Source organism: Parasteatoda tepidariorum, chromosome 4 (assembly GCF_982258835.1).
Source record: "Parasteatoda tepidariorum strain Cologne lab strain chromosome 4, Ptep-v5.0, whole genome shotgun sequence".
NCBI classification, from domain to species: Eukaryota; Metazoa; Arthropoda; class Arachnida; order Araneae; family Theridiidae; genus Parasteatoda; species Parasteatoda tepidariorum.
Window position 1 is genome coordinate 114,496,191 of NC_141758.1, and position 22,226 is coordinate 114,518,416.

General features: G+C 27.8%; 1 protein-coding gene across 12 annotated transcripts in view; it reads right to left on the reverse strand.

Annotated features, from left to right (window-relative positions):
* Positions 1–22,226, reverse strand: part of Klc (kinesin light chain) — a 101,263-nt gene that overhangs the window by 59,887 nt on the left and 19,150 nt on the right. For 10 of the 12 annotated variants that reach the window (XR_015433295.1, XM_087161932.1, XM_087161930.1 and 7 more), the window contains exon 2: positions 1,375–1,621. Coding sequence is in view for 11 of the 12 variants with exons in the window: in XM_087161932.1 (XP_087018058.1) it covers positions 1,375–1,621 (247 nt within the window). In the remaining variant the exon portion in view is untranslated. Of the gene's footprint in view, positions 1–1,374; positions 1,622–4,914; positions 5,549–22,226 lie in introns of those variants that run through there. The other 2 variants (XM_087161935.1, XM_087161936.1) reach the window with 2 other exon arrangements.

A 22,226-nucleotide genomic window follows, 5' to 3' on the forward strand; every position in this document is an offset into this window, starting at 1 on the left:
ATTCTTTAGATTTGTTTTTTCTCTCCACTGTGTGCTTTTTTTTCCATTCCAGAAATTATTTTAAAAACGTCCATTGAAAAAAAAAATTTAGAATAAGAGGCATAATATACAAATATATCAGTAGCTAACTGCACAAAATTATAAGAACTCAGAAAATTAAATGTTTGCAAAAGTAATCATTAGATCAAAAGGTAATGTTAAGTACCTAATTTTTTGCTTGACTATTCGGTTTACTAAAAAGTACCAGAATGTTGGCATTGATAATTTAGGGGGTCAATTATTTTACAGAGAGAAGGAATTTTACAGGAATCATAATTTACAATAATATTTTCACAGCTATTGATAAATAGCTGTGAAAATATTAAAGGAATCACTTTTTCCCAAACAAGAAAGGGACCTTTGTGCCCAGGGTTGCAAAAAACCCACCAACCCAGTAAAACCTACCCTAAAGTGTTTTACTAGGTTTTTCTATTCAGTTACAGAGATGTTTATTTCTTAACCTGTTACAGAGATGCCAACTTGCTCCGGACAGTAAATAAATATTTTTGAGTGATAGTTTATTAATGTGTGAATCTCAGTTTGATAATTTCACTTTATTAGGTTTTTATCCACCACTATTTCTAAATAATTCAAAAGCTTATATAATTCGCCACTTTTTCACATTCAATACATGTGACACCATTTAAAAAGTAAACAAAATGAGTCAAATATTTTCAAAATTTTGGTATGTAGTTGTTTAAGGTCTTTTAAATTATTATAGTGCGTCTGGAGCAGTTGGCATCTCTGCTATTATATTAAAGAGCTATTCTTTTGAAATATATATGTAGTCTAGCCTAAGAAATAAACTTAAGGTGAAGAAATTAACAACAATCTGAAAAGAAAAACTATGTGGAGAGTCACCTTGGTGAGATTAGTCAGTGCCTTTGATTCGCTTTCTATGAAGGAAAAAAAGATTTTCTGAAATATTTTTTAAGATTAAAATATAAATAAAAAAGCAATCTAGTGTTAAAATAAGTTTCAAATGTGTGATGTATGTGAATACATATAATATTTTGTAATGTCAGAAGAAACTTTTTTCAAACTTTTGCATCAAATTTATTTGTATTAATTAGAAAATACACTTTAATTACCTATATGTTAAGTCAATCCATAAAATTAAACTTAATTATTAATATTAATATAAGCTTTTTTAAAATAAGGTACTTATCCCTGTCCTCTCTTTTGAAAAAAAAAAAACCCCGAAAAGCCCAATAAAACCCACCCGGGTTGGATTTTTCTGGAAAAACCCGGGTTTTTAGTAACCCTGCCATGTGCCCAGGGGAGTGGGAATGAATTAGTTACAATGCAAGAAGAAGCAATCCAAATATTATTTACCTGAGCTTCACCAAGGCCCAGTTCAATAGAATCTAAGGTTTTCTTTATGATGGTTGTTTTCTCTTCAATCACATTGCTGTCATTAGGTTTTTCTAATTTAACAGCACTTAAGGATGTCATAAGGCCATTGAGAATTGAATTATGTTCATTTTTTAAAGCTTCTAAACCTTGGATTACAGTTTTTGTATTGGTAATTATTTCTTCTTGAGTCATCTGCGTCATCTTGCCGATATTTTCGATCTTTTTTCTGAAAAAATAAAACATCGAGGTATTAGTTTTTACATAAAAAAATCTAATTAATTTTCAGTAAATATAAAAAATCAGAATAGGCAGGACAGAATGGATTAATCCATGGTTTAAACCATCCTGCCCAAAACCACTTTATTCAAATTAAGTCACAATTTAAAAAAAAAAAATAAATACAGTGAAAAATAAAAATTTAATTATTATTTTTAATATAGCATTTATTTATCCTTATGCAAAAAAAAAAAAAAAAAAAAAGCAAAATAAAAAAAAAAAAAAAAAACAATTTATCAGTATTAAAAGCGCATTTATTTATATTTATATAAGGGATAAGGTATTTCACTTTTGTTGTTCAGTGAATTATGGAGCTTCAAAAGTTATAAATCTTTTCTTATTACATTATATTATTTTCCTTCAATAAGTTAAAGCCAATTCTATAAAAAACATCAAATATTTATTGGTATATGTAATTATTATACGTACAATAGTTACACATATAGAATTTTTACCTCTTACCAATCAGGGTTGCTACCCAAATCTGAAAGAAAAAAAAAAAAAAAATCCCTGTGTTTTTCCTGTACATACTATACACAATATATTAAGAGGAAACAACAATTACTGCGCTCTTGTGTGAGATATATTGGGCTAACTATATTTATCAGTTTTAATCGCCAGAAAAACAGCTGAACTTAATGTTTTAGTAAATGAAATAGTTTAGTATAGCTGAAATATCCCATAGCTTTGAGTGGTCCCCATTTTTTAAAAGACAAAAATAAAAAACAAAATTCCCTGTATTTTCCCAGTTTGAAAAGAAAAAATCAAAATTCCCTGCGTTTTCCCTGTCATTTTAGGTGATTTTTAAATTACCTGTATTTTCCAGGTTTTCCCTGGGGTGTGGCAACCCTGCCAATGTAGAAGGTTTTCGACAGTGTAGGATTAGTTTAGAACAGTAAAATCCAATAAGTCCAAAACCAGATTAGGACGTCTAAAATCCCAACCCCGATAAAAACTATTTTAAATGATTCTGTAGTGCATAAAGATTAGTTTAAAAATGTCAATACATCCTTTGTTTTCAACAAAATTGATGTTATGCAAAGAGATGACAGGTTTAACAATTGCTGAAATGAATACTAGCTGTTAAAAATTAAGTCAAAATGAGATTAAAAACACTTAAAATAAAAGAGTTAAAACTAAGTCTTAAACCATATTTAGATTAAATCATTAAATAAAAGCATACAGTACCTATAGTACAATATATAGAGGGCATATATTGTGAAACAATAAGTCACAAAAGGAAAACAAATTGTCAGAAATTTATTAAGATAATAAAATGTAGTGGAATTTCTTCTTTTGATACACAGTTTAATTTTAAAGAAGAAAATTAAAGTTGAAGTAGAAATTTTTTCCAGTGAACATAATTTGAGATTATTACAATTGCATGTTGTGCTTATTATTATTATTAATTTGCAATCAGAAACTTATAAGACTTTCGCACTTCTCTTTCTTTTTTTCTTCAAGAATCTTAAAAACAATGAAAATGCAGAAATATATTACTGTTTTGAGTATAATTTTTATAATTTATATAAAAGAAAATATAAGTAACACAATATTGTATTCTAAGGTATTATAAATATAATTATAATTTAGCAGTTTCATATTTATTACATTGATGAAGAAAACTTTTTTTAAATAAAATGCTAAAAAAAGAATATAAGTAACTCTTGAAGATTAAGGAGGCGTTATTATATTTAAATGTTAGGGCTGCTACTGCATTTTAATGATAATGTGCTTTAGTATTTTCTAAAAGATGTTAAAAATAGTTTTTTTATTTTTGAATAAACTAAAATTCATTCATATACAGAAGAGAAAATAATAAAAGCCAATCGAGTTTAATAATTTGCGATTGAATTTTCAAATATTAAGATGCAATCATTGTTAGCGAGATATATCTCAAAAATGCTAATTAGAGCAAAAAGTAATTTAAGTTACAAAAAAATATATAAAATAAAAGTCCAATTGTTAAACAGATTTCAACCAAATTTTGGAGTTTTGTATTTAGAATAATGAAGCTGCAAAAATTTTATGCATTGCAACTCAAATATTTCTTTATTATTAAATAAAATAATAAATAATGATAAAAAATTTCATGCAAGAAACTATTATTGGAAAAATGATTTTCATAATCGTGTGCAAAAAGTATTAATTCTTGAAAAAATTAGCTAAAAATATACAGCGAAAAAGAAAGAAAAAAAATCGTAATTTTGAACATAGTTAAAACTTAAACTTGACACTTCTTTGACTTAATTATTTTGAAAATATAATTGGATTGTGAGCAAAGGTTTTAAAGGAAAATTTAATAAATATGATTCATTAATTAAAATACATGCACACAATTTAAGTAATGGAAAAATGTTGTTTATAACATAAACAAAAGAAAAGGAGCAAGCAAATGTTTTTAGAAAATTGCGGACTTGGTTTTGGAAAATTTGATTTTATAAATATAATCCTTAAATTAGAATTATCCCACATATAAAGTAATGGAAAAAGCATTAATTATATTACTAAAAAAAGGGAGCGATCAAATGATATTAGAAAACAACGGGACAAATGCTTTAAAAACGATTGATCCTTGTATTAAAATACATATCTTTTGGCCAAGATACATACACACAATTTAAGTAATGGAAAAACATTGCTTATAACATAAACAAAAGAAAAGGAGCAAGCAAATGTTTTTAGAAAATTGCGGACTTGGTTTTGGAAAATTTGATTTAATAAATATAATCCTTAAATTAGAATTATCCCACATATAAAGTAATGGAAAAAGCATTAATTATATTACTAAAAAAAGGGAGCGATCAAATGATATTAGAAAACAACGGGACAAATGCTTTAAAAACGATTGATCCTTGTATTAAAATACATATCTTTTGGCCAAGATACATACACACAATTTAAGTAATGGAAAAACATTGTTTATAACATAAACAAAAGAAAAGAAGGAGCAAGCAAATGTTTTTAGAAAATTATGGACTTAAATTTGATTTAATAAAGTATAATCCTTAAATTAGAATACTCCCACAAAACGATTTAAAAAAAAATTTAACGAACATAATTCTTAAATTAAAACACATACTCGCACAATTTATTTAAAAAACAAAACATGGTTAATGAAATAAGCAAAAAGAAAATTTAAAAAAAAAAAGGGTGGGGGCGAGCAAATATTTTAATAAACGAGTTAATAAATATGATAGTGAAAAAAAAAATACAGCAAATAAAACGATTTAAAATGCTTACATTCTATAAACTTTTAAGCTGTCAGACATGGTTCTAGTTGTTAGAGTATAGTAGAGAGGAAAAAACAACACTACAAGCAGAAGAGGGATTGCGTAATCTTATTGAAACATCGTAGGAGATAAAAACCTTCGATGAACCGGCAATTCGACCAGTAGGCTTTTTTTTAAAAAGAGGATTGGATTGAAAAATAAATATTAAGAAGCAAAAACGTGATATGGACGAAGAGTTGCACACAAAAAAAAAGGTGCTCGAGTTTAAATGTTATAAAATAGAGAGCAAGTTTTCTTAGGGACGAATGAATCACAACAACCAGCACAAAAATAGCACACTTCTGATGATGCAAAAAGATCACAACTGGAGGATGGATATAATTAAAATATCAACAGCACATAAGAATAATTTCTTAATCAGCGAAAGAACACATTGAAGTTGGACACAGACGGTACATCTTCTTGGCTTCAGATTTTATCTTTTTTATATGGTGTGTATGTTTATCTACTCTATAGAAAGGCACTTGGGTACGTTTTGGACGTTTGAAATCGAATTAATTGACAACCAATATTCATTCTGCGTTTATGACAACTAAAACGGGATGGACGGTCGAATCATGGATAAGATTTTGCACTGCACATGCGCACCCAATGCAGAGTTTTTACAGTGGGAGTGGTTGGTGTATAGCGGGGAAGTTTCCGTACATTAGGCGCCTACAGGAAATATCAATGGTATCGATCGACAAGGGAGCACGTTTATAGACAGAGGCAGAACATGCTTTTAAGAAGAATAAAAACATATTCTATTTTATTACGTGAACAGAATAAATGGAGATGAGTTGAAAAACATTTCTTTCTTTTTAACGATTTAGAAAATATCTTTTTATGGAGTTAAAAAAATATTCCCACATGTTGCGCCATAAATTTCTCCTTTCTTTTTTTTCAAGTTCATGATATTTTCTATCATTGATTGAAAAGACGGTCTAGAAAATGGGATATGTTTAACAGACCAATTAAATAAGCAACAGAGACTGCAATTCCTTACTAATAATTTCAGTTTTCCATACTCATGTACCATATGAGTATGGAAAATGAGTTCATGTCGCCCCATATGTATATATATTTTCAGCCTTGAAACATTTTTGAACTTGACTGAAAAGACATCAGAGAAAAAGGGTAAAAATTTAACAAGCAAATTAAATAAACATGGGATGCAGTCTCTTAATATTTGCGTCATATTTATCTCTTGATACAAGAGACAAATGGAATATGTAGTTTTCACTATTTCAGTTTTCCAAACTCATGTTCCATATGCTGCACCATAAATGCTTATTTTTTTCCTGTCTCGAAATATTTTTGAACTTAATTGAAAAGACACCAGAGAAAAAGGGTAAAAATTTAACAGGCAAATTAAATAAACATGGGATGCAGTCTCTTAATATTTGCGTCATATTTATCTCTTGATACAAGAGACACATAGAATATGTAGTTTTCACTATTTCAGTTTTCCAAACTCATGTTCCATATGCTGCACCATAAATGCTTTTTTTCCTGTCTCGAAATATTTTTGAACTTGATTGGAAAGACACCAGAGAAAAAGGGTAAAAATTTAACAGGCAAATTAAATAAACATGGGATGCAGTCTCTTAATATTTGCGTCATATTTATCTCTTGATACAAGAGACACATAGAATATGTAGTTTTCACTATTTCAGTTTTCCAAACTCACGTTCCATATGCTGCACCATAAATGCTTCTTTTTTTCCTGTCTCGAAATATTTTTGAACTTGATTGAAAAGACACCAGAGAAAAAGGGTAAAAATTTAACAGGCAAATTAAATAAACATGGGATGCAGTCTCTTAATATTTGCGTCATATTTATCTCTTGATACAAGAGACACATAGAATATGTAGTTTTCACTATTTCAGTTTTCCAAACTCATGTTCCATATGCTGCACCATAAATGCTTATTTTTTTCCTGTCTCGAAATATTTTTGAACTTGATTGAAAAGACACCAGAGAAAAAGGGTAAAAATTTAACAGGCAAATTAAATAAACATGGGATGCAGTCTCTTAATATTTGCGTCATATTTATCTCTTGATACAAGAGACACATAGAATATGTAGTTTTCACTATTTCAGTTTTCCAAACTCATGTTCCATATGCTGCACCATAAATGCTTTTTTTCCTGTCTCGAAATATTTTTGAACTTGATTGGAAAGACACCAGAGAAAAAGGGTAAAAATTTAACAGGCAAATTAAATAAACATGGGATGCAGTCTCTTAATATTTGCGTCATATTTATCTCTTGATACAAGAGACACATAGAATATGTAGTTTTCACTATTTCAGTTTTCCAAACTCACGTTCCATATGCTGCACCATAAATGCTTCTTTTTTTCCTGTCTCGAAATATTTTTGAACTTGATTGAAAAGACACCAGAGAAAAAGGGTAAAAATTTAACAGGCAAATTAAATAAACATGAGATGCAGTCTCTTAATATTTGCGCGTCATATTAATCTCTCGATACAAGAGACACATAGAATATGTAGTTTTCACTATTTCAGTTTTCCAAACTCACGTTCCATATGCCGCACTATAAAAACTAAAGTTTTCCGAGCAAACGGATGATAAAATATATATCAGACCCAAAAATATATATAACAGACCCATAAAATATATAACAGGGGATTCAGTTCCTTAATATTCATCGAAGTTTAATAATAAACTTTTTATACGGAAATAAATATAATATCGTTTTTACTATTTAAGTTTTTTGCATTAAAAAAAAAAATTTTAGCATAAAAAATTAAGTTGTTTGCTTTTTCATTAGTCCTAGTTTGTTTTCCATTTTTTGAACTTAATTGAAATAAACAACAATAGGGGATGCATATGCAGTGAAGTTTTACAATAATCTCTCAATATAGCCAAATAGAATACCAATTAAATTATAGCTATTTATTTATCTATTTTTTTGATACAAAAAAAAAAAGTTTGCAAAATATTCTGTACTAATTTTAATCGCAATTTGTTAACTCTAGATAACTAAACTTAAATCAAGTGTTACCCTGTAGCTCATATTTGACAATTACAAATTAAAAACAGGCCTATTCATGTCAAACAAATTAACGTAGCTTAAGAAACTGTTACTTTCAAATTTTATTTTTTATTGACATTCTTTTTAACTTTAAATCGTAGTCTAATTAACATTCTTAAATTTCTAATTTTATTAAAATATTGTTAATGGATCAAATTTAACAATAGCAGATTTTGAATACGTTTGAGTATTACGATAATATACCTTTGTAAAACTTGACCATTCGGGAATCTATTCGACGATTCTTTTTCTAATAAAAAAAAAGTAAGTTATGTTTTCTCCTCAAAAAACTAAGAAGGAAAAAATTAGATTATGACGTTAAAATTCAGAAAAAATTACTACGCATCTTAACTCAAACGAAAGATTTCTATCTAATAAAGCAGTCAATTTGAAAGTAATTCACAAAAGAATACTTTTATTTTTTAATTTATACAAAAAAACTATACTTTTTCTAACTTAATTTACAATGATTTTCAAATGGGTAGATTTTTTGATGAGAAGTGTACCCATCCTATATAGACACACAATCTCAATAAATATGAAATAAAAATATTAATTGAGAACAGGAAAGTCACCAGTAGAAATAAATTACACTAAAAAGAAAAATTAGCAAGAAAGTTCTTTTTTGACAAAATAGTCTAGTCTGCACAGTCTGTTTTTGATACTAAACAAGACAGACATTATCGATCTTGGTTCGTGGTCAAGAACTTGGATTTCGACCCCCCCCCCCCCCATAGAGAATATAATGCATCCATTAAAATCAGCATTGCAAGGGTTTAATTTCAGCTCAAAACAGTAGTATATATGTATACATACAGAAAACATAAATATTTTTATAAATTGCGCGATCATATAAAAAAAAAAAGTTTTTTATTAAAAAAAATATTGCAGGATGTATTTTTATTTTAAGAGAGTTTCATGACAAGCAACTGAAGATCTAAAACAAAATGGGTTTAAAACAGTGATTCTCAACCACTGTGCCGCGGCACTTTTGTGTGCCGCCAAATTTTTAAAATGGGCAGCCAAATATTAGAAATGGTACAATAAAAATTATAATGCTTTTTTTATTACGAGTAAAGTTTAAATTAAAGAAAAGTGTATGTATATAATATTATATGTATATAATATTATATAAATACTTTTTATAATTTTTTCACGCTTTAACCGCGTGAACATCTTTCTCGGCGATTGTCTTGTCTCTGACAATCTTAAAATAAGAAGGAAGAGTTTAAATTGTCTTTGACAAAAAATGTTGAAATAAATAGAAAATTCAATGACTATTAAAATTATAAATTAACAAAAGAACGAAAGCTAAATATTAACTTTCAAACGGAAATAAAAGCTAATAATTAAAGTATGCTATGCAATTTATAATTCTTAGAACAAATTAACAAAGGATAACTTACTAAAAATAAGCTAACAATTAATATTTAACAATAAAACTAATTAACAAGAAATCGCAAAAATATAATAATTAATGTAAAAAACTAACAGTTAATAACAATAGAAAACAAGCTAAAAATTAATAACTAGCAAAAAAAAAATAAATAACTGTTACTAACTAATAACGAAGGAAATAATTAATCCCATAATAAACGTGCTTTTGTACTACATATTATTTTATTTCACATTCAAAATTATTATCACAAACTATTTAACACAGTGTGTTATAGGTAAGTAAACAACTTTTAAACTAATTTTTTTCATTGTGTGCCGTCAAATTTCGAAATCGTTAAAAGTGTGCCGCCGCCAAAAAAAGGTTGAGAATCACTGGTTTAAAACAATGAGCTTTATGAATGAGTCACGTGTGTTCTATTACTAAGCCTTAATTTTACCTAGCTGGCGGCATTATAATTAATTTATTGACATGAGTATATAGATCTTTTAAAATTCAGTATAAAAGCAGTTTATTTATTTATTTTTAAAAAAAAAGAAAGAGTAGATGCGAAAAGCTTATTAAATTTGTAGTACTAAATTACATTTGTTTAAATTTAAGCTATTTTTATAATACTTTTAACTATACGAATAGGTCTTTTTTTTTAAAATTTCTTCCATTAGGTCAAGTTTCTTTCGGGTTTTTTCCAGTTTCTTCTGGTGTGCTGGAAGAATAGGTTTCTTCCGGACAAAATGCAATCCTGCTTAAGATCCCAAATAAATATTTAAACATATGTATAGATATAAAATACCCGGGTAAATACCTAAAACTCATAAATACCTGGGTATTTATCAATCATAGTGAAAATTTTTCAATCGTTATGTTTTTCTCATACAAAATTATATATTTCAGACACGATCAAGTTTTGCTCACATTGTTAACACTCAATTTGTCATTCACTATGAAGAAGAATGCATTCAATTGAACATATAAATTATTAAAAAAATCCTTCTTTAATTTTCCTCATTTGTGGTTTAATCTTCCTTAAATTGAATATTATTCTCAGTACTATAAGTAAGACAAATCGTGTTTATATGCTTTAAAAAGAATACATATATATATATATATATATATATATATATATATATATATATATATATATATATATATATATATATATATATATATATATATATATATATATATATATATATATATATATATATATATATATATATATATATATATATATATATATATATATATATATATATATATATATATATATATATATATATATATATATGGGTCATTCTCACAAAAACTGTCATTTTTCAGTTCATAAAATCCCAAAAAAGTAAACTGAATAAAAAGCTCTGAAACTTTTTATATTAATAGAAATATGTAATGGCATTATAAAGAAAGTATATATCCTATAAATTATACTTAATATTTAAATTAATTAATTTTTTAAATAATTAATTTATAGTAATTAATAATTAATTAATTTAATAAATAAATAAATTAATTTAATAAATTAATTTATTAATTTTTTAATTTGTTTTTCAAATTAATTAATAAGTAAATTAATTATTTTCACTATTTAAAAAGTGAGGGAATGACACTAACAGTGAGGGAATGATATTTTATTTTAATACATGTTTTTATCGAAGTTACATCTACCTAAAGTTTGAAAATGATAACATACTAAGTATATCTAATATTTATTATAATTTAGTCCTATATATTTAATAGTTTTTACAGGCTTGGGAAATAAAATTGGCTGGCACGATTGGACAAAAAAAAAATTTGATAATATGCTCATCTTGAATCATTCCCTCACTTCAACGTCATTCCCTCACTTTATACACTAGTGAGGGAATGACGAATTCAATAAAATTTAAAAATAACAGTTAGGCCTAGTCAATCACATACAATTATATTCATACAAGAAAGCAACATAATTAACCACTTTCTCGATGAAGTTGTATTTTATTTTACTCTAAAAAATGACATGAGGGAATGACAAATGTAAAAAATTTTACCTGGTTTGATTCATTCAAATTTATTCCACAGCAAAGCTTCTTTAAGTTAAAGATGGAAACATACTGCAATTTTGTTCTATGATGCCAGTTGTTAACTTCTGAAGTTTTTATTAAAATATTTTTATTCTAAGGACATTGCAGGTGATAAAAACATTGTTGTGAGGGAATGACGCGAAACACTGGGGACAAAGTTTAAAATAGTGCTGTGTTAATATTTTTATCAGAAATTAAATTTAAAATTGATTTTCTGAATTCTATATTTTAGTATTCTGAAATAAAAAACATGAATTTGTAAAAAAAAAAATTTTATTGCAGAAACAATTTTTTTCTTTTTTTAAATCAGCAGTGGGGACAAGTGAGGGAATGACATATTGGTATATTTTAATTACCTAAAATGAATAAAAAATAAAAATTGATAATTTTATTTTTATTCTTTTGTTAGCTTGTATTCTGAAGGACACTTTCCCTGAATTTTTTTTTCTCGTAAGCTGTAAAACAAGCATAAAATATACTGGGGACATGAAAATGACTGTTTTTGTGAGAATGACCCATATATATATATATATATATATATATATATATATATATATATATATATATATATATATATATATATATAAATAAATAAACCCTGATTTTGGGTAAATACACTACCCATATCTACAATTATGGATAGGGCTATCTTGTTTCTACAAAATAAATCTTAATAATGGAATGAGTTTTCTATTTTTTGACAAAAAAAAAAAAAAAAAAAAAAAAAGGAATTGTCAGCTTAAAGACGTTAGCCACAAATAGATTAAAACTGAGTTAAATTATGTTTTAAATATCCTATTCCGCAAGTAAAAATAACGCAAAGATAAACACAACTTGAGCTAGGTCAAGGAAAATACTATTTGAAACAGAGCACGGAACAATGAGTTTAATTAAGTAATCGGAGAACAGGTAATAGGAGAACAGGTAGTATTATTTTACAACAGAATAAAGGGAGAAGAAAAAACAAGGTACTATTTCATTTAGGTTTTAGTATCAAATTAGTTGGCAATACAAACTTTAATTTTTAAAGAATCGATAAATAATGCTGATTTGAAGCAAAAATTACAAAACAAAAACAAATCATTATTTATTACTAATAATATGCGAGCTTATGCTTAACTATAAAACCCATATTCTTAACTATAAAACTCTCTATTAAAAGTAAGAAAGTGAACTTTTTGACAAACATTACATGGTAATTTTTCTTTTCGCATCTAAGCCACGAAAAAAGAAAAGTGGGAAAACACTTTCATTTTTTTTTTTTTAAGTTTAACTTAATGATTTTGCATACATAATAGATAAAACTACAAATAAACAGGACGGGAGAAGGTGAATATAGACAAACTGAGAGGTGATTCTGATATATAATTTATTTATTATTATTTATCAGGGGTGATTGTGAGTCCAAGTCAGAATTCCGGAAAATTTCTCGAGTAAAAAAAAAAAAAAACGGTTTAAATTGAAAAAAATTTAACTAAGGTTTTTTTCCTTTTTCTCAACATTTCTTAGTTTACTTAAAATATATTTAAAATTTTACATATACCTATGATGACCTGGAGAAGTAATTAAAATTTACAAATATGTCTGTCTTTCTTAAGTTTATGATTATAACAACTATTTACTGATAAAAAATGAATATTAATCATGAATATAAGCTTATAAAGTATCTCTCTGGCTCTCCTTTACAAACAAATAAAATAAACTGTGTTTTTAAGTTCCTCCTTTGAAAATTTGATTTCCGGAAACTTCTGTGATCTATGATTTTTTTAAACGTTTGGACCTTCGATCTCCGGACACTTCTGGATCGCTGTTAGCGAAAAATCCGGAAATCCGGATTTTTTCCGGAGCACAATCAGCCCTGATTTATATAAGGTTTTTTTTTCAGTTTTTTTATGCCATAAATAAAAGGGTTATTCTAGCAGATACACTAAGGGTATTTGAAACTGAATAAGTCACTTTTTAAATGAAATTTAATGTTACAATAAACAGTGAACCAACAGTCTTGATAGTGCGTAATCAATTATATTACTGGCTAACAATTGCAAGACAATAAAGAAAAAAACGAGAATTCTTTCATGTTTTTAACGGCAAATCAAATCAAGCAATTTTATTTCAATAGTAATTGAGATGTCAGGTTATAATACAGCAGCGACTAAAAACATTCTAAAAGAATTTAAATGACAATTTTAAAAAGGATTGATCAATCTTGGCAGAGTAATACGGCGAGCCGGTAGGATACGAACTAGACTTACACACAAAAGCATATGTAATAAAACTCGAACCTAATAAACAATATTTTGAGGTTATAAAATGAATGAAAATCTTATTTTTGACACGAAAACAAGCTGAAAATTATGATTTTGACGATTTCAGGGTGCGTAGTTAAATCCTTCAACGAAAAATAAGCACCTTTTAAGTATTAAAAATATTTTTAAGCACTATATACATTAACAAAAGGCAAAATAAATTTTAAAGACTATACATGATTCCGATTATTATCAGGATCATGTAATTAGTTTCTGACAAAGAACTCTTTTCTTGATTATATTAGCCACCGTAAAAAGATCCGAGAGATTTTGCGGTTCGATTTCAGAGGGTGGAAAATGAAGCCTGAAATTCAGAATATGCTGCAAAAGGCAGAGAGAGTTGCACATGCGAGTGCAATAATCTCACCGAACGCAGCTCAGCATACGTACATGCGGACCCACAAGCATTTCATCAAACATGTAAAATGATTGGTGCTTTTATACGCTACGGACCGACGGCACGCCGAAACGCATTGTGTTTGAATGAATTGTGAAAACGTTGAATAGAACAATGTGAGAACCACACTTTTGCATAAGAAATTGATATAGTAAAGAAAAAATAACCTCATTTTTGAAACTGGAAAATTTAAGCACTTTTTAAAAACACCCAATAAAAAAAAAACACCTTTAAGGGCTTTTAAAAACGAAAATAAAAAATAAGCACCTTTAAGCATTTTTTAAAAACGCTACCCACCATGAACTTAAAATGTATGTTAATGCATTTTATAAGTTAGATTTCACAAATCTGTATTAACTTAAGTGGACTAAATTGTTAATAGAAGCTCAATTTAAAACCAGCAGCATTCAGACTCATTTCAGGAGGTGACAAATAACATCTACACGGTACCGCACTTGCGTAAAAGACTATGAGAATCGCTGGAACAAATATCAAATTATCGTTTGAGAATTATAAGAAAAGCCAAACGATGGTATCGTGAACAATTCTGCAAAAACCATTAAAAGTCTAACAATGAACCGCAACTAGTTTTCTTGGCATTCCTTTCTAAATACAGGTCAACAGCACCACGTGAATGGGATAAGCTCCTTTTATTTCGAGTTTATATTCACTATTTATACGAACTATCCCACGCTTCAGTGAAAACGAATCGTCTTCAAACGCATCCAGAAAGTTCGAAACAAGATCAGAGGAAGTGGTAACATAGCAATAACAAGAATTCTACGATGATCCATCTTCAACAGACCGTTGCCAACCAAACAAAGTAAAATGCTTGAATACAGGGCATGATATCTACCACGGCGGCAAAAGACGTTAATAATAGTAACTTGATTAATGGGGAAATAAAATAATTGAGAAGTTAAAGAAAAAGAATTTTTTTTTTTTTTAAAGAAAGAAATCCAAATTTTTAAAAAAAATATTTTTAATCATAATGAGTAAATATTCTTGGAATATGTCAAGAATGAAATTGAGGGGGGAAAAAAAACATTAGAGACCAAAAATTAAAATTTAAGTGAGGAAAAACAAAACCGATATGGAAATCTAACAGTGCTCCTGCAAAATGCAGGAGAGTTTGCACATGAGAGAGCAGGAATCATTCCCACTGAGTCCAGCTCAGTACACGCACATGAGCAAGTATTTTCCTCAAACATGTAAAATAATTGGCTCATAAGCTATGGACCAAAGGTACGCCAAAATAGATTGTGATTGAATGAATTGTGAAAACGTTGAATGGGACAATGTGAAAATGGAACTTTTTTGTTGTTGTTGCATAATTCGTTGCGAAAAGCGACATGATAAACAAAAAATATCTCATTTTGAAAAATGAAAAATTAAGCATTTTTTAAAAACACCCAATAAAAAAAAAAGAATCTTTAAGGACTTTTAAAAAAATGAAAATAAGCACTTTTTAAATACGATATGCACCCTGTTAAAATCTGAGAATTCTTTTGGAATTTTCAGAATACAAATAATGAACAAAGTAAAAATTCAAAGATATATATTAAACATCTCTTAAAAATATCTGAATTGTTTTGAGAAAAAAAAATTATATTTAGTTTTCTTTATAAGTATTTTATAGTTTGTAAGCTATTGCTACGATTTATTTTCAATATGGTATTTTAATTATATTTAAAACTTTAAACTAATCAGTAAGATTTCTTGAAAATATCTTTAAAAAATACCGATTTAAATCTGAAAAATCTAATTTAAATCAAATTAATCAATCTTTATTAAAAGAAAGAAAAAAAATTGAGAAAATGCAACCACTTTTATAGCACAATTTTTATGGTAAATCATGAGGACTTCCTACTTTAAACATAAATTTTTTTAAAAATTATAACACAGAAGCTCGTGTTATAATTTAACCGCTTCTCTTACCAATATTTTTGGAGAAAAAAAAATCCAACATAATTTTTTATTTTATTAATAAATACAAACAACTAAACAAAACATTGAACACAAGTTTTAAGTTGAAATTTTAATTTTTTCTATGGGCAAAAAACATTTAATACACCATCAATTTACTATTCCGATCTATCTCGGGATAGTAAATTGATGGTAAATGAAATCTGGCAAATGAAAAAAATCTCGGATCGGGCAATGAAAAAAGTTAAACAATAGTCTTTGTATGGTAGTTTTTAAAACAAGGGTGACAACACTAAGTAACACAAAGTGATACTTTCCAAACGCCTGTGAAAGTGATACGCCATTTTTTTTTAAAAAAACTCTTTTCTTTTTATGCAAGTTCAGCAACCATCGTATATACATAGAATCTCACAAAAGACACGTGTGCATCCAACAGCAAAATTACCAAACAAAATTTGAAAAACTTCCAATTACAGCAGATCATTTCATTTTATTTATTTATTTTTGGCTTCCGACCGTGTAAAAACGTGATTAAACAAAACGTACTGACAAATTCTGCTACGCCCGAGTTCTGCTACGCCAGTTATAACAAATCCGTATCAGCGAATATGTCATCCCGTCAGAATACTAAATACATTGAGCAAAAAAATTTCACATTTAACAATTATGTTAACGTCTATTTTATATTTAAAAAAAATTTATTACAATAATTTTTAAGAACTCTTTATCCTTAAGTAACGAATAATTATACAACATTCTGTAATATGAAGATTTTCGAATAAATACAGATCTGCTATATTTTAGATTTTCAAATTCATGACTTTTCAGGATTTTCCAAGACTAATTCCAAGAATTTTTCATGACTTAATGAAGTTACTATTTTCTCCGACAAAAACACAACAATAAATAAATAAAAAAGCCTTATAATAACATTAATTGAAATGATAGGTATAACCAAAACTGCTATACTCTGCATCTTCATATTTATAGATTTTAAATTTAAAAAACTGAGTAAAGAAAGAGTTGATGCAATAAAATAGCTGGAAAAAAATACAAAAGCAAAAAATTCTTTTCTTCAGAATTATATCCTAAAGATACTTCACACTTTCATCGGAAAGGAAAGAAATACGCATGGTTTTTCTGTTCTCATTTCGGGATTAAAAAAATTCGCCAATGACTGGCTTGCTTTAGCTGGAATTTGAAATTGATAAAATAAAAAAATAAAAAATAACAAAAATTCTGAAATCATAGAAAGATAATTCGCCCTAGAAATGATGTTTCTTCTTTCATTTTTTGAAAGAAGACCATAATTTTTAAAGAACATGATAAAACATTTTTTATTTTAATAAAAGATGACTGAGAGTGGTGATTTTGATACAAATTCAGATATTCCGAACACCGTGGGGGTAATTTCAATTTTAAAAATTAGATATTTCGACGACCAAAATCCATGATTTTTTTTTAAAAAAAATAGTTAAAATCATGACATATATTTTTCAATACCGAAATTAATGACTTTCCATGATTTCTCGTGACTTTCCAGGTGAGCAGATACCCTGTAAATATAACTTATCAGGGGTCTGTCTAGGTTATTCTGAGATTTACCTATTTTGTGAAAATTTAGACATAATTTGTGAAAAATTAAAAATTATATTAAAAAATCAACACAAAAATATGGATTTATCGTTTCTTAAGGGATACAAAAAATTTTTTTTAAGAAAAAGTATTTTGTGAAACTTCCGGTTTTCCTAAAATTGAATTTGTGAAACTACCGTTTTTTCTCAAGTTGAATTTGTGAAGGTAGCGCTAAACGGTAGTAAATTCGGCCTGGACAGACCCCTGCTTATACATTTCAAAAATAAAATAAAAGCATAAATAATTCATAAATTATTTCGAAACCAAACCATCGTAACCGGTGTTATAATTTATTATAACCGGTTGCATTACAAAGCACACAAATGCACGGTCTGTAGACCCTCACAAGGCAATTTTTTTACTTTTATATTCTTAACAAGTGGAAATCAACTGCAAAAAGTAATGACTGAAGGACACGGAAAAAAAGTCACAGTTCTCAAACAACATAGCTTAGCCATGACGCATCTGGGTTTCACCTTTACATTTTGTTTATTGTGTGTGTGTAACATAACAATACTATCATATTTTATGAAGAGGATTTTTACGCTATCTTGCCGATTGATTTTTTCTTTTCCGAGGTATACAATTGAAGAAAGTGAGCAGAAAAGCGTCACGACGTTGCGTAAATTCGGACGTTAAGTAATTATGTAAGTTTTCGAAGAATTGATCCATTATTAAAATAGCAGCGCCATATAAAATGAGGAAACTAAAAAGATGATGAAAAAAACTGCAGCTGATATGAGAAAGCTTTTTAAATAAGCAGATTTTTCGGAATCATTTCCATTCAATTAGAAAATAAAGGATCTTGACCCCAAAGTTCGAAAAAAAAAAACTTAAACAAATAACTTTACATTTATTATTCATGAGTTACAATCAAGTTAAAGGCTCAGGAACAAAGTGTTTCGTTTTTTTTCCACCTACGAACACACAATTAGTAAAGAAAAACAACGAAGAAACCAATTTCAACAGACATATGAGCAAAACTTAAGTCCAGATTTTGATAGCCAAAATTGTTTTTTTTATATAAAACATAAAATACTCATAAAAACGTGATTAAAAAGTTTTTTTTTTTTTTGGTAATTAAACGAGAATTTCAATCTGAAACATTAGTTCTTCCTAACATTTCATGAAGTATATAATTATATATTATTAATCGCTTCCCCGATTATCCCGAGCTAACTCGGGTACGTATATATTGCAAATATTTATTATCCCGAGAAAACTCGGGCGTAGCAAAATTTGTCAGTACGTTTTGTTTTATCACGTTTTTACTCAGCCGAAAGAAAAGAAAAAAAAGGAAAAAAAAAAAAGATTTTTTTGTGATTAAAATTTTGCTTGGGAGTTATGCTGCTAGAATGTGGGACTGCAAACGTGTTTTGTGCGATTGTTTATACGATAGTTGCTAACTTTACATAGAAAAAAGTGTAAAAAAAAAGGGGCATCACTGATTGTAAAGTATCACTTTATGTTGTCACTTTTAGAAACTATCATACAAAGATTAATATTTAACACTAGGAGGCTTCGCCCCCTGCTCGCTGGCGCTCACCAACCCCCGGAACTGCTTTCGCAGTTCATTTCGGATTGCTTCGCAATCCTATGCTCGCTTTGCTCGCTCATTGGATACGTTCTTAACGTCTAGCTTTTGTATACTTTTTTGAATACTAAAATTCCGAAAACTTTTCACTGTAGAAAATTCTAAACCTGTACATTTCAATATTAATTTGAAATTGCAAACAGTTCACATATTTTTCTTAATCACATTATTCTAAATTTCAGTTGTTGAGAAAAGTAACTGTTTTAAGTTTTGTTTTAAAGTCTTTCCCACCAGAGTGTTAAAGCCATGTGTTGTAAAACAATATGAAATAGTAGTCTGAGTAGTAGAGAGAGAGAGAGGGAGAGAGAGAGAGAGGGAGAGAGAATTTCTTTAAAAACACAATTGTTAATTTGGGCATTTGGCGATAAAACACTTATAGAATTGAAGGATTTGTTACGTCAAGCGTTCAGGTATCTTAATTTTGATCTAGTTGCGCTTCTATGTCATTATGATTTATGTTGCTAAGTTAACTTTCAAAAAATTCTATGGCTGGCAACAGCACTTTTATTTTTTAAGTTGTTTATTTTTATTTCTTTTAGAATTCGTTATTTTTTTAGCGAAATGTTTTTTAACCTTACATAATTCTTTGCCGACTGTTCTTTCCATAAATGAAGAAAATAAAGTAAATACTTAAGTGTTGTGAAAAGAATCTTATTTAGTTGTACAAAGTACTTCAGCCAAAATTTGGGAGCCACGTAAGAGAATTATATATATTAGATCAGAAACACATCATTAAAAGGCAGAATGGTGTTTTCAAAACGTAAACAAAACAAAGCAAACGTTGCCACCGGCGGAAAAGAAATACAGCCGAAATTTGGGAGCCACGTAAGAGAATTATATATAATAGATTCTCCACTTGCCCGAGATAACACGGGATAGCAAACTAATAGTAAATTAAATATCTTTTACACATAAAATAATTAAAATTTTAACTTAAAACTTGTTTATTATGTTTTGTTTTAGTTCCTTGTATTTATTAATGAAATAAAATATATGGTGATTTTTTGCAATTGTTTCAACAAAAATTGGTAAGGGAAACGGTTAAAACATGTATATTAAGAGATACTAAAATGTGAATTTTATAAAAGTATTACATAAATTTAAATACAAAAATAATAAAAGTCTATAAGAGAAAACATTTTTAAAAAAATGTACCTTGACTTATCTATCTTTATTTTAAAATTAGAATTTTGTGGAATTACAAGAAATAAGAGTCGCATTTGAATTATTAAGATTCTTTCCGATTTCTCTCAAATGTATAAGTTAAAAAAAAAATTCCTTCTTATGCTTCTAGTAAAAGTTTTCCTTTTTCTTGAGTATTCTTGGAATTATTTTATTCTAACTTTAATTTTTATAATTTTCGTATCGTAACTTCACCACGAAATCCTGCAACATTTCTTAGTAAATATGTCGTAGTGTATGAGTTTAAAAAAAAAAAAAAAAAAAAAAAAAAAAAAAAAAAAAAAAAAACGGGTCACCGAAAAATGAAATATAGCATAGCTTAATTAAACCGTTTGTAATAATAAAAAGAGCACTTTTTAAATTAGTACAAAACGCACCGATGCACTTATAACAATAAAAAAAATTCAACTTCCAGTCAAAATTTTATCATCCGAATTGACATAATTTCTCCGTATAATATTCAAAACATCTGAGTCACTTTTTTTTTTTCATTTTGACATTCTCATTAGCAAGTTGGAGACTAAGTCTGTCAATTTCAAGGCTGATAAATACACGAACCTTCTAATCACAGGTGGGTGCAGTCAAGGTTATATCAATCGAAAAGAAACTTTAAAGAGGGGAAAAATGCCAAAAAATAAAATTTTCACTAGTCACGGGTGTTTATAGGTAACTAAAATCCACACAGAAATTAACGATACATTAAATAACTCAAAAATTTATTTCGCTTAATATATATAGATACACAAAGTATAATAAAGACAAAAAGGATAAAAAGAAAGGAGAGAAAAATGAAAAGAACTAAACAAAATTTAAAAAAATTAAGAACACATACACATTTACAACGCCCGCGCTAAGCATTCAAAACGGCAAAAGTGATAAAATCGTAAATTTGGCAAATAAAAATTTTGTTTTGGCGAAAGCAGCATTAGCGAATGACTTTTTCCACTGAAATTAAAATTAGGTCAAAATGAATTTTTCTAAACAAATCAGTATTTTTATTCGATTACTGTAATTTTCGGTAGATAAGCCACGTAACCAATTAGAAATATAAGCCCGAAACAAACTACCGTAAAATAGTTCTATATGAGAAAAAAAATTAATCATAAAAAAATTTTAAGATTTGCATTTGGTGAAGACTTTTGATATTTGGCTAATAATTTGAAATACTTAGAGATAGCGATATATATATATATATCTCTTATACCAAGGCGACAAAAAAAAAGCCTCATTACAACTCCCCGAATGGCAACACTAGAAAATCGAACAATGATTGCCGCTAAAAATGTCACATGCCAAATCTAGCTAAGGTGGCTCAACATATAGTGCTTTTAAAAAAGGAAACTGAAATAACCAGAGAGAGCATTCTCACCAAATGTGATCTCTTCCGAAATTCACCCTATCAGCTGCGGCAATCTCATACTATTAAGCTGGCAGAAGTGAGTAGTCTTTGTCGATAGATCTCTATATTAGTATTTTGTCGAAGCGCTTTTTTTCACGAATTTATTTCACGATTTTTGATTCATATCACGAATTTATTTGTTTTATTATTGCTAACAGTTATTCATTGAAAAATGAGTCTCAGTCGTGCTCTTACGCTTTAAGATTTTATACTATAGCACATTTCTAATAGGTTTAACGAATTACACGTCATTTGTTTGAATTCAAATTTATTTTAATGACTTTGTATTTACTAAAAAGTTGTTTTTTTTTTTTTTTAAGTTGTTATATG